The 12590-nt window shown below is 41.4% G+C and overlaps 1 protein-coding gene across 3 annotated transcripts in view; it reads right to left on the bottom strand.

Annotated features, from left to right (window-relative positions):
• The window catches only part of LOC111874993 (lon protease homolog, mitochondrial), a 49442-nt gene that overhangs the window by 21711 nt on the left and 15141 nt on the right, over nucleotides 1-12590 (bottom strand). For all 3 annotated transcript variants that reach the window (XM_023870965.2, XM_023870953.2, XM_023870976.2), the window contains exons 6-10: nucleotides 10527-10742; nucleotides 6169-6257; nucleotides 5006-5145; nucleotides 3273-3394; nucleotides 1358-1518 (exon numbers count right to left, since the gene is read on the bottom strand). In XM_023870965.2, coding sequence (XP_023726733.1) covers nucleotides 1358-1518; nucleotides 3273-3394; nucleotides 5006-5145; nucleotides 6169-6257; nucleotides 10527-10742 — 728 coding nt within the window. The remainder of the gene's footprint in view (nucleotides 1-1357; nucleotides 1519-3272; nucleotides 3395-5005; nucleotides 5146-6168; nucleotides 6258-10526; nucleotides 10743-12590) is intronic.

The raw sequence follows: 12590 nt of genomic DNA, 5'->3' as shown, positions 1-12590 counted from the left end.
TTATTATATATATTTATGGGTTATGCCATCTCCCAGCCATCACTCTGTCCAGGTGACTCCTAACATGGTGGCAGAAATGTGGTGGTGCCCCATCTTGTTGTAGGAGAGTTTGAGGTGGTAACTGGGGCAACGCATACAACTCCAGCATGTCCAAGTAAGAACGTCCAGTCAGTCTTTCCCGAAAAGAAAAACGGTCCAATCAACTTGTCGTGCATTAAGCCGGCCCACATATTCACTTTGGGGCTGCCTCTCTCCAACTCACATGTGAAATGTGGAGTTTGAGTGCCCCAAATCCTGCAGTTGTTCCTGTTTACAACTCCACTGACATGGAATGTTGCCTCATCTGAGAAGCACACTTGGTGGAGGAAACAGGGTGACGCGTCAGTTCTTTCTAGCATGTCCACAGCAAAGTTTGTGCATGCGACTTGGTCACTCAGTTTTAGTACATGAATCATCTGAAGTCTTGTATAGTCTTAGGCAGAGCTTTTTGTGTATCACATCGTGCACTGTTAAATGTGGAATTTGTGACTGATAGCTTATAGCATGAATTGATTTCTGTGGACGTCACTGGAATGCCTCTCTAATGTGAATGACATTTTCTTCAGAGGTCTGTATCTTTCTAGGAGATTTTACATAAAACAGACTACCTGTAGTCCTCAGTCTGTTGTCCTAAAACTGAATGTTTTTCCATGTAGGAGGTTGACTTCCATACTGTGTTCTAAAACGGCACTGGACAGGTGTAAGAGATTGAAACTCTGCTAGCCACAACATGCACTGAACCTGTTCCTGTGGTGTCAACATCATTCCTGAGCTTGCCGAAGGTCACCAGCTGGTGCAGGCGTGTAAGCCAGGGATGAAATAAAAACTTTCTGAGTTTTCCTTTCTGAAGACATAACCCTGATATATGTATGACAATTAGTTTCCAAGATATAAATTTTATATTTTGGATGCGGTAGTGTAGTTGGTTGAGGCACTATGCTACAAGCTGGAAGGTTGCAGGGTTCAAGTATCAATGAGGTCATTTGATTTTTTTTTTTCAATTGACCTAATCCTTCCAGCCACATTATGCCTCTAGGGTTGACTCAGCCTCTGACAGAAATAAGTTCCAGGAATATTCTTGGGGGTAAAGGGTGGCCGGCACATAGGGCTGACAACCTTGTCGCCATCTATGAGCTGATTGTCTAGAAAATGTGGGAACCTCAACACCTCACAACCGTATAGGTCTCCATGGCTTGTTACAGGGATACCTTTACTTTACTTTTTACATCTGGACACCCTGTGTCTGTTTCGGGACTTGTGATTATAAAACACTTTTAGTTCACATCTCACATAGATGAAAATATACATGAATACTCACTTTCCAATTTTATCTACCTCATCTATCAATATTAATGGATTTTCAGTCTTGGTTTTCTTGAGGCACTGTATTACTTTCCCTGGCATAGCACCAACATATGTCCGACGATGACCTTTGATCTCGGCAACATCTGTCATTCCACCCACACTGAACCTAAAATACTGGAAATGTATTTCTGAGAATTAATGCCTTGAAATATGTACACTGTGAGATTCGTATCAAATAATCAGAATTACTGATTGCACATTTCCACTTAAATTAAGTAAAAGTTGTTTCAGCAAGAACAAAACAGAAAAATAAAATGTGTCAACTTGTTAAACTAGAAGACCAGAATAGGACAACAGTGACAATGTCCAAGTGTTATCAATATTGGATACTTTCATAAACTGGCTCAAAAATCAGTATACAGTTGCACATGTTGAATTTCTCTTCTGGGATATAATGCTGTGTAGTCTGTTACATGTCAACTGACGTTTCAGAGGAATATGTCATCGTCGTCATCAGGGTTGAAGAGAAAGCTAAATGAAGCATGCAGCAAGCTAAGTATATGGCTGTAAAAATGGACTATATAGAATCGGAGGGTGCGTTGGAAGGCAACTCATCAGTTCCCATTGGCTCCATCAGAGAAGTAAGGAGAACCAACAGGAGACAGCAGAAGAGTAACTTGATGGGGGAACTTTTAAGGGTCAGTATGGATAGAGGAACACAAGGGAGAGAAGTCATATGGGGGCGTGATAGGCAGAGAACTGAGAAGGATGGCTGTGTGGTTGGAGATAAGAAGAGCAAAAACAGTGAAGGAAGGCTGCAGAAAAACAGAAAGAAGGTTCAGGGTTGATGGATGCCCAGTGAGAACACGGTTGTTGGCCTGGTAATGGCAGTGTGCATGGACCTATGTGGCCCAGTGAAAAACCCACATAGGTCCATGCACACTGCTCATATCACAGCACCAGCGGTGACTTCTCCAGGCACCCATCAACCCTAAACCTTTCCTCCTCCCTTCTTCCCCCAGCCTTTGTTAGCTGTCTTTGCTCTTCATAACATGGGGTATTACAGTGGATTACAGACTTCGTTAGTGAAGTCATGAATTCATGATACATGCTGTATATACAAATAAATTGCTTTCTTAATAGAGTCTATGCTAATAAATTCCCCATTAAAATTCTTCGTGACTTTTGAGTAGAAGCGTTTGGCCATTTTTTAATTATAGGCAAACACACACATCTTATGTACATGTAAACTGAAACATAATTGAAGAGTGCCATTCCTGCCATGTAACACCATGTAGTAAAAGTAAGTAAAGTAAAGCTATCCCTGTAACAGGCCATGGAGGCCCATAGGGTTGTGAGATGTTGAGGTTCCCACATTTTCTAGACAATCGGCTCATAGATGGCGGCAAATCTGTCAGCCCTACGCGCCGGCCACCCTTTACCCCCAAGAAGATTCTAAGAATATTCCTAGTACCCATTTCTGTTAGAGGTTGAGTCGACCCCAAGGCTATAGTGCACCTGAAAGGATTAGGTCAATTGAAAAAATCCATTGACTTCATCAGGACTTGAACCCGTGACCTTACAGCTTGTAACATAGTGCCTTAACCAACTACGCTACTGTGTGCCCCCAACACCATGTAGCATCCAATAGAATTTTACCAGTGTGCTTCTCATCTTCAAGTACAAAGAGTAAGCCAAGCAACAGCTAGAAGAATGCATCACACAGTGCCAGTCTGCCAGAAGTTTACTGACATTCCAAAGCACACTCTCCTGAAATGTCTTAAACTTCTACCAGAGAACACAGTGCCACATCCAAGAAGACTGTACTATTCAGTCACCACTGTGAGAACCTCAAATACAACATAAAATAAAGTTATTGTGTGTATGAAAATACAGCGTACAGCTTACAGCATTTGCTGCTAACCTACCTCTCTATTAAGTGCTCGGGCAATAGATCGCGCTATACTAGTTTTCCCAACTCCAGGTGGTCCATAAAAACAAAGAATTTTTCCTTGAGTGCTACCCTTCAATTGGCTCACAGCAATAAACTCTGCAATAAAAAATACATAAAAATTTAAATTATGAAGAATTTACAGATATGGAAATAAGATGTGGGTTTTGATTGACAGAGGCAAGAAATATATGGAAGCAGCAGAGATGAATTTCTTATATTTCTTCTGGGATTCACAGAACTGGATCATCTAACAAAAATAGATATGTGGTCTGTTCAAAAAGTTCTGGAACCGTTTTTTAATATTTATTTTGGACATGCTTGCAACTGAGTGAGCCTTATCGTATTCAAAGTACTGCCCTCCTGGACTGATGCACCACTCCCAGTTCCATTGCCATCTCTGGAAACAGTCCTAGTATACCTTTTTCGGGATGGTGTGTAGCTCCATCTGTGAATTTTCTGTAATCTGTTGAATTGTCTGAAATCAGTTTGGGAAATAAGAAAAAGTGTTCCGGAGCAAGGTCAGGTGAGTAGGGTGGCTGAGGAAGCACAGTTGTGTTCGTGTTGGCCAAAAAGCCACAAATCAGTAGTGATGCATGAACTAGTGCATTGTCATGATGGAGGAACCAGGGGTTGTTTCTTCACAACTGAGGTCCTTTTCTCCTGACATTCTCTCTTACAGGTTTCAGCACTTCAAGATAACACCAGAAAATCACTGTCTGCCACTGACATAAGAATTCATGATGTGCAACACCCTTGATGTCAACATGACTTTCACGTTTGACTTGACATGCTGCGCCTTTTTTGGTCTTGGCAAATTTTTTCCAACCCATTGTGAGGACTGCATTTTCGTTTCCCCACTGTATTCATAAACGCATGTTTCACTGCCAGTTATAATTCTTTTCAGAAAGTTTTCATCCTTGCTAGTGCAAACCAAAAGTTCCTGAGAGATGGTGTGTAGTGATGTGTCAGAAGTAATGGGACAAACTTTGGAACTACGTGGCACATTTCTAATTTTGTTATAATCCTATCAATATGTATTACTCTTCTGCTATTTTCCACACCATCAAACAATGATCAGAATGCATTATTTCATGGACGCGCACAACATGAGCATCGTCACGTGAAGCTGAGGGCCATCCCAAATGCGGCTCATCATGTGTTGATTGCCAACCATCCTTAAATCGCTTAAACCATTCATAAAATGTATGGCTCATGCATTGATCACCATAAACGTTTTCCCTAGTTTGAAGCAAAATTTAATGTTAAAACGTTGCTCATGAATATCAGCCATCTTGAATATCACAAGAGACACTCTACACGCACGTGAACAAATAGCTCTAGGGCGATGAATGGTCACAGCAGGATGATAATTAGGAAGCACGCCACTAGGCAGCACAACTTATCTCAAACTGTTAAGACGTTGAGTTAGCGTGCTATTTCAAAAGTTCTGAAACTTTTTGAAGAGACTATGTACACGGGAAAGGATGTAAGTTCCAAAAATTTAAATACATTGGAAGACATACACAGTTATCAGCAAAACTGGGGGATATAGTGTGTGGAGAAGGAAGAACATGCGGAAAGAATGCAGGGAAATAGACTATTAAGTCAGAACAGTAGTAAAAACCCACTGGTGAAAGAAACAGAGGTTGTCCCCGAAATAATGGGTTCCCTCAGTGGGTACCATTCAATTACAGAACTGCCACAGACCCAATATTCTCTTCTTCACATCCTCCATGCCATAGTGGTCTTCATCCAGTATCTCAATTGCTTTCTTCAAGTTCAAGTTCTCTGTGCTAGTCACACCCCATGGAAGTGAAGTCAACCAGTCCAAGTAGTTCCGTGTGACACTAGAAAGTTAGAAAAATATTCCAGAGTCAGAACTGATTAGAGCCTCTCATTCTTACAATAAATACATAATATACCTAAATCATTACAGATTCTGTTAAGAATTCTGCCTGCTCTTCAAGCGCTGCAAAGGTATGTGAGCTAGGCCACACCACAGCTCAAGCGGTTAGTCACTGGCTTTCCTCCGCGGCGGCCCGGGTTCGATCCCGGGTCTGGTCAAGTGGGATATGTGGTGGACAAAGTGGCGCTGGGGCAGATTTTCGCCGAGTACTTTGGTTTGCCCTGCCAATCTTCATTCCACCAAATTCTCCATCATCATAATCACCTGGGGCAGGTGGCCGCCATGCCGAGTGGACCCAGCTGGACTCCACCCCCCACTTAGCGAATAATAATAAAAAAAAAGGTATGTGAGCTACGGTTACAACCCAAAAACCATAAATAGAAGTTTGGATATTTTTTAACCTGAGTCACAGCAAAAATGCTCTAAAATCAAAGTGAGGAGCATGCACTAAGCCTTGAAACTTTCACTGCAGAACACAGTGACCATCACATTACAATCATTCAGCATCCTGCTGTACAGTGGCTCCAACCACCTCAGTTCTTGTATATCAGTGATATCTAGTTTAGCTATCTAGTTGTTCAAGTAGCATTTTTAGTGCTCCGGCTCTGTAAAGAGATAATACATTGCAAGATCTAATTCTCAAATCCTTTAAACATTTTCCAGGTCGTCCGGCTACTCTTCCCTCGGATTTCTGAACAATTTAGTTTTTACAGTGTGAGGTTGTTAGCCTCATGCCCAACCCTCAACCTGGAGGACCAGGGTATCCCTCTCTGTCTGGCTCCTACCCCTTGACCTGTCTGGCATGGGTGGCCCTACCAGCAGCTACACTACCGCTGGCATAGCTCTCAGGGTACTCACGATGATTATCTTTATATAGAACACCATACTGATGTGGGTTTATGATGGTAAAGTTGGAATATATACAAATTATACTTCCTAAAGAATTAATGTTCATTTAACTTACTTGAATTCTGATGAGTGACTCTCAAGGAAACCAAGCTTGTTTAGCTCTTCATCTAGAACCTCCATCACACTTTTTGGAACAGTTTTTCCCTGTAGTAACCAGACACAAATTACACATCTTCAGAAGTGTGGAGGGAGAAAACGTGAAAATTACCATCTTCTGGGATATGACATCATGCAAAAGGTAAAGCTATCCATGTAACAGGCTGTGAAAGGTTTGTGAAAGGTCAAAGCTCCCACATTTTCTAGATAATCAGTTAACAGATGGTGGTTAGGTTGTCAGCCTTATATGCTGGCCGCCCTTTACCTCTCAGGAAGATTCTGTTAGTGGCTGAGTTGAATCCATTGCCATAGTGTGGCTGGAAGGATTAGGCCAACTGAAAATTCCAATGACCTCATCGGAAATCAAACCCATGACCTTCTGGCTTGTAGAATAGCACCTCAACCAACTAGGCTACCATGTGCCCCTGACACCATGCAGTCTAGTAAATATTTGCTGACATTTTGGAAGGACCTGCTCCTTCTACCCTGTACCTTGAAGACAGAGGCAGCATGTTCCTCTGAAACAGTGAATATCCACCGGACTACATGACATCACATCCCACTCTGGAGATGGTGGTAGAAGGTTGTTACATAGTTCAGTGTTAGCTTGTGTTTACTCTTGCTCTGGTGTTTGCTCTCCTATTCTACTTACGTAGTAAAATGACCGCAAAGTTCTACTGCCAATCCCTTTCGTAAAATTAATATAAATATGATTCAAATATAAGCACTGTAGTTCACACTAGCCAATAATGTTCTGGTGATAATTCACCCCATAAATCAGTGCCAAGACACCAAAATAACATGTGAAGACAACATGAGTGCTGCATGCTATCAATGAAAAGTGTTTGTGTCTAGCTTTCATTTATTTGTCTAATGTCTAAGAAGTTTACAGAACTATATCCTCCCCCCCCGGGGAAAGAGCCACTGGTACCCATTGGATAAAAAGTTGGGTGGACTCCAGCCAGTCTGGACACCATGGAGAAAATTCTTGACCCTACTGGGCCTTGAACTCTGACTCCTCAGTCATCCAGTCCGTAGCTAGTTGCTATACAATGCTATCCTGGTCGATCAATAAGTACCCGTGTTAGGCATAAAGACACAAGTTTTTCACATTTTTTTTTTATTTTTCAACATAATCTCCTTTGAGGTCGATACACTTTTCCCAATGTTTCTGCCATTTCTTTAACCCCTCCAAAAAATTCTTCAAAATACGCTTCTGTCTCGGCGATAACCTCCTCATTTGAGCTGAATTTTTTCCCCCTGAGCCATGTTTTCATGTTGGGGAACAGAAAAAAGTCGCAGGGAGCCAGGTCGGGCGAGTACGGTGGGTGCCGCAGCAATTCGTAGCGCAGTTCATGCAATTTGGCCGCGACAATTCCGGATGAATGTGCCGGTGCATTATCGTGGTGCAAAAAGCACTTTTTTCTTAGCCAAATGGGGCCGTGTCTCCTTCAATTTCTTATCGAATAAGTCCAATAATTCACTGTAGTACTGCCCTGTGATCGTTCTTCCTTTCTGCAAGAAGTCCATGAGGATTATTCCCTTAGAATCCCAAAAAATCGTGCCCACAACCTTTCCAGCCGATGGGACCGTCTTTGCCTTCTTCAGAGCAGATTCACCTGGAAGAATCCATTGTTTTGACTGTCGCTTGGTCTCTGGCATATAATAATGTATCCAGGTTTCATGAATGGTGACGACGCGATACAAAAACTCCTGCGAATTTCGCTTAAAGAGGTCCAAACACTGCTTTGACATTGACAGCCATATCCGCTCATTGTCCACCGTGAGCAATCGCGGCACCCATCGGGCCGACACCTTTCTCATACTTAAGTTATCATGTAAAATATTGATTGTTGTTCCGTACGACACACCTATGGCCTCTGCTACTTCGTGCACTTTAGTTCGGCGATCAGCGAGAATCATGTCGTGGACCTTTTCAACGATTTCCTCGGTAACGACGTCTGCTGGGTGGCCTGGCTGCTCCTCATCAAAAACAGATGTACGACCACGTTTAAATTCGTTGAACCAATATCTCACGGTTGTCATAGATGGTGAAGGGTCCCCATAGAGGGCATCCAACTTCGCTTTTATTTCTTCGCATGTTTTTCCATCCAAAAATAAAAAGCGAATTACGGATCGATATTGCACTTTTCCCATTGTATCAAGAAAGACGAAACACGTCTGATGCAACTGGCTGCCAAATAAAAACTAACCTATGAATCAGTCTGAAATTTAGTATGGTGTCGTTTGACACATGGCAGTACACGATGGTAATGCCATCTTCCCTCAGCAACGCCACCTGTCTTCAAACACGGGTACTTATTGATCGACCCTCGTATGTATATAAACACTTCCACAAATTATGGGAAAATTATTTTGTGAGATTTGAGTTCTCAAAGGAATTATGGAGCACTATCTTCAAGTATCAGACATTATATAATCTATGTTTATCAACATTTTAGAGGAACATATTTCCCCCATCTTCATGGCTGAAGAGTAAGCTAAGCATGCAGAAAACAAAGCATGAATAGCTATTAAAATTTTTACTCTGTAACTAGCCAAGCGTCATGTCAGAGATGAAGCTTCAAACTTGAAGACTGAAGGTTTAATTATTTGCTGTCTGCTCTTGTTGCTTGCTTGGCTTGCTATTTGTTCCTGAAGATGGAGAAGATAGTTTCTTCCTAAATGTGGATAAATTTCTACTAGACTACATACCATCACATCCCAGAATATACAATAAAATACAGGGTGAATCATACAGAACCGGCCCAATGAATTTGCTAATAATTCCAGTGATGCATATAACTGCTCACAATTACAACATAGTAATCTGTGGGCCGTGCTGAGTCGAATGGTGTGCGCATGATCCAGCAAGTGGCAGTCCTTATGCTGCAAGGTCAAGGACAATCCCGAAACGTGTCTGCAGTGCGCAGGGGACATTCATGGAGTACACTGTTGAACGGCGAGTGTTTCTTGTGCGCACGTACTGGGTCACAGGCTCGGTTGCGAACACACAATTGGAATTCATGAGGAAGTTTGGAGTTCGCAAGAAGCCAGTGAAATTGACTATACAGTCCTTGGCTCAGAAATTGGAAAGGACAGGGACACTTTTAAGTGAACGTGGTAAAATTCGCCCAGAAATGCCAGAAGAAACGATTGCAATTGTGTGGGACAGGTTACTGCAGTCTCCCAAGAAATCATTACGACGTCTAAGCCAGAAAACCGGGTATTCTTATTCAACGTGTCAACGGGCTGCAAAGAAAGCGAATCTTCGTCCCTACAAGATCACCAGTGTTCAGGAATTGGGTGATGTTGATAAAGATAAACGGGTACGGTACTGTTTATGGTTTCGGGAATTCGTGCATGATAACCCTAGAATTTTGGATATCACTTGGTTTAGTGATGAAGCATGGTTCCACCTATCAGGATATGTAAACGCACAAAATTCCGGGATCTGGGTGTCTGAAAACCCACATGAGAATGCTGAATCACCACCACACCCACAAAAAGTGGGTGTGTGGTGCACCATTTCTGGTTTACGAATCATTGGACCGATCTTCTTCGACACGACCATGGACAGCACCTTATACTGCCGTATTTTTTACGATTTCGTGCAGCAGCTGGATGATGTGGAACTTACACAGGGTTATTTTCAGCAGGATTCGGCGATGTGCCACATGTCCAATATGTCCATGGAACTGATTGAGAGCTTCTTTAACGATCGCGTCATCTCTAAAAAGATGTGGCCCCCAAAATCCCCCAACCTTACCAGCCCGGATTTTTTTTCTCTGGGGTTTACTGAAGGACAGGGTGTATGCAAACAAACTGTGTAAGTTACAGGATTTAAAGGACAACATTTCGGCTGAAATCAGGAACATCACTGAAGAAACACTGCAGCGAGTCATGGCGAATATGCAAACGTGGGTGGAGTCATGCCTACTTGAAAACGGCGGACACTTTCAACACCTGCTCTGATCACGGCACACAATCCAAGATAAGATATGTTTAAATTACTTTAATATCTGTATGGTATATTTTATATTACAGCTCATTTCGTCGGGCCGGTTCTATATGAATCACCCTGCAGTTTACTTTACTTTCATGTGCAAGAAGCCTGTGCTAAAAATGACTAGAGAAAGAAACATGAATCACACATGCACAAATACATCACACTACAATTATGACAATATTCTAATCCAAGATGTGAGAACGTTTAGGACTGTGTATGATTTATTTTCATTCTCAGCAAAACTGTTTATATGAGATTACCGAATCTGAATATGTAATTGCTACCATGATTATATAAGCAATATTTACCTTTAACCTTTCCCTAAACTTCTCTTCTATTGCATCTTTATCATCCTTTTCAACCCCCAGTTCCTTTTTGATCACTTTTAGTTGTTCATGAAGAATGTATTTCCTGTGCTGTTGCTTCACTTTCTCCTCTACTTCACGTCCAATTTTTTGCTGCAATTTATTCAACTCAAATTCTTTCTTCAGGAGTGACAAAGATAACAGTAACCTTTTTGGAATCTGAAACAAATCAATAAAGATCTCATGAAATAAGCAAACAGTAAACTGTCACAATACAGTATAACGGGTGTTCTTAATCTCTTTGGCACAGTAACCCCTCAAGCTTAACTGATAAAGCAATATTAGCCCTCCTTCAGATAGGAAGACAATTATGATTAATAATTTTTTTTGTATTCAATTCTATTCTGGTCATCAGTCATCTGTGTAGCTGAGCAGCTGTTTGTTCCCCTTAAATATACCATATTTTGGGCATAGTTACTCCCATGTTAAGAACCACTGCATTATACAGGTGACAGCAAAGAAATAAAAACATTATTAATATAGAATCCTGAAATTATCCAACAGCAGAATATAAACTACTTTATTACTGTCCATCAGTTAGTGGCAGAACTTCGTGCTGCAGGGGTAAGGGATTGCCATATGGGAATCTAGGAGGCTTCTTTTCAGAATCTGTACTAGCTAAGTTAGAAACCCCAAAGTGACATCCCCCACTGTAGCAACTGTCAAATGTGAGGGTGACCTCCATGTATTTGGACTCAAGTTTCAGCAAAAGAAAAACTAGGACAAATTAAAAAAAAACTTGTACATGTCAAAACAAAGAAAACAAACATTTGAAAGCAAAAGAGAGCAACTGTTGGTAACAGACATCAGAATTTTCTTTCGTGTGTTCATAATAAACATTTCTTGGGTTTCTGAACTTCATCCATCATTCAGTATTTTGAGAGAACAAAACATGTTGGAAAATGGATGTTTCCATCATCAGGTGAAAAGGCAGAAAGGCACCTACTCAGCTGGGTCTGTTAAAAAAAAAAGGCTAGTTTTCATCACCTGGATGAAGCTGAGTGACTGTGTAGATTCCACCCAGCTTTTCACCTGAGGGTAAAAACAGATCTAATTTCCAAAACGTTTTGTTCTTTCAGAATACTAGATACTCTAGAAACTCAGTAATTCCCAAATATACTATTGTCTGTCTGGAACTGACAAAATTCCTTGTACAGAAATATTACGCAACACATCTGATGACTATCATTATTCACTGTCTGACTTAGAAATATAAAATTCTTAAAACCAGTGTTTTGGAGACTGGCTCTATTTCCATCTTCAGTCAGGTGAGGTAAAGCTGTCCCTCTGCTTAATTAAGCATCATGCCATGAAGACATACAGGGGAATGGAGGTATATTTCCACCATTACTGATGCTGGCACTAGATCCAGAGCCAGTCTGGATGCTGTGGAGAAAAATATCTCTTGCCCCTCCCAGGAACTGAACACTGATTCCTCTGCGATCCAGCCCACAGCCAGTGGACATAAGTGTATGAGTTAATTACTTCTTTCTGCCAGTGATGTTGGCTGCAACCCTCCAAAGACATAATGACAGTCACTCAAACTGAGCACATGTCCTCTACTGAAATACAAAGAACATGCCCTACATCACTAATAAATTATATGTCCTTTAATAAAAGAGAACAAAAAGAATGATAAATGTTGGTACAAAATCCAACAGGTTGCAAGTTATCATACTGGAGGGCCCCATTATGATCTCCTACAATGTACTGAAGGCAACTTTACTCACCATTCCTCTTCACACAAAATTACCATCACCTCAGTTACAACAGCATCATTTTCTTCTTGTCAGATAGCACACAGAAGCCTATTCAATAGAGTCCATTAGACAACAACCATTCATATTAAGTGGGAACAGACACTGTCAAAAGGACCAAGATATATAAGAAGGAATCAGAAAGGATGAAGACACCCTGTAACGCCCTTTAGCTATCCATAAATTCGGTACACTGTATACTAGGCTGACTGGTGGGAAGTACAGGAGAAGAAGCCTCAAGTGCTAAAAT

The sequence above is a fragment of the Cryptotermes secundus genome, unplaced genomic scaffold (assembly GCF_002891405.2).
Source record: "Cryptotermes secundus unplaced genomic scaffold, Csec_1.0 scaffold321, whole genome shotgun sequence".
In the NCBI taxonomy this organism is placed as follows: domain Eukaryota; kingdom Metazoa; phylum Arthropoda; class Insecta; order Blattodea; family Kalotermitidae; genus Cryptotermes; species Cryptotermes secundus.
Note: the sequence above shows the minus strand (reverse complement) of the source record. Positions and strands in the feature narration are given on the sequence as shown.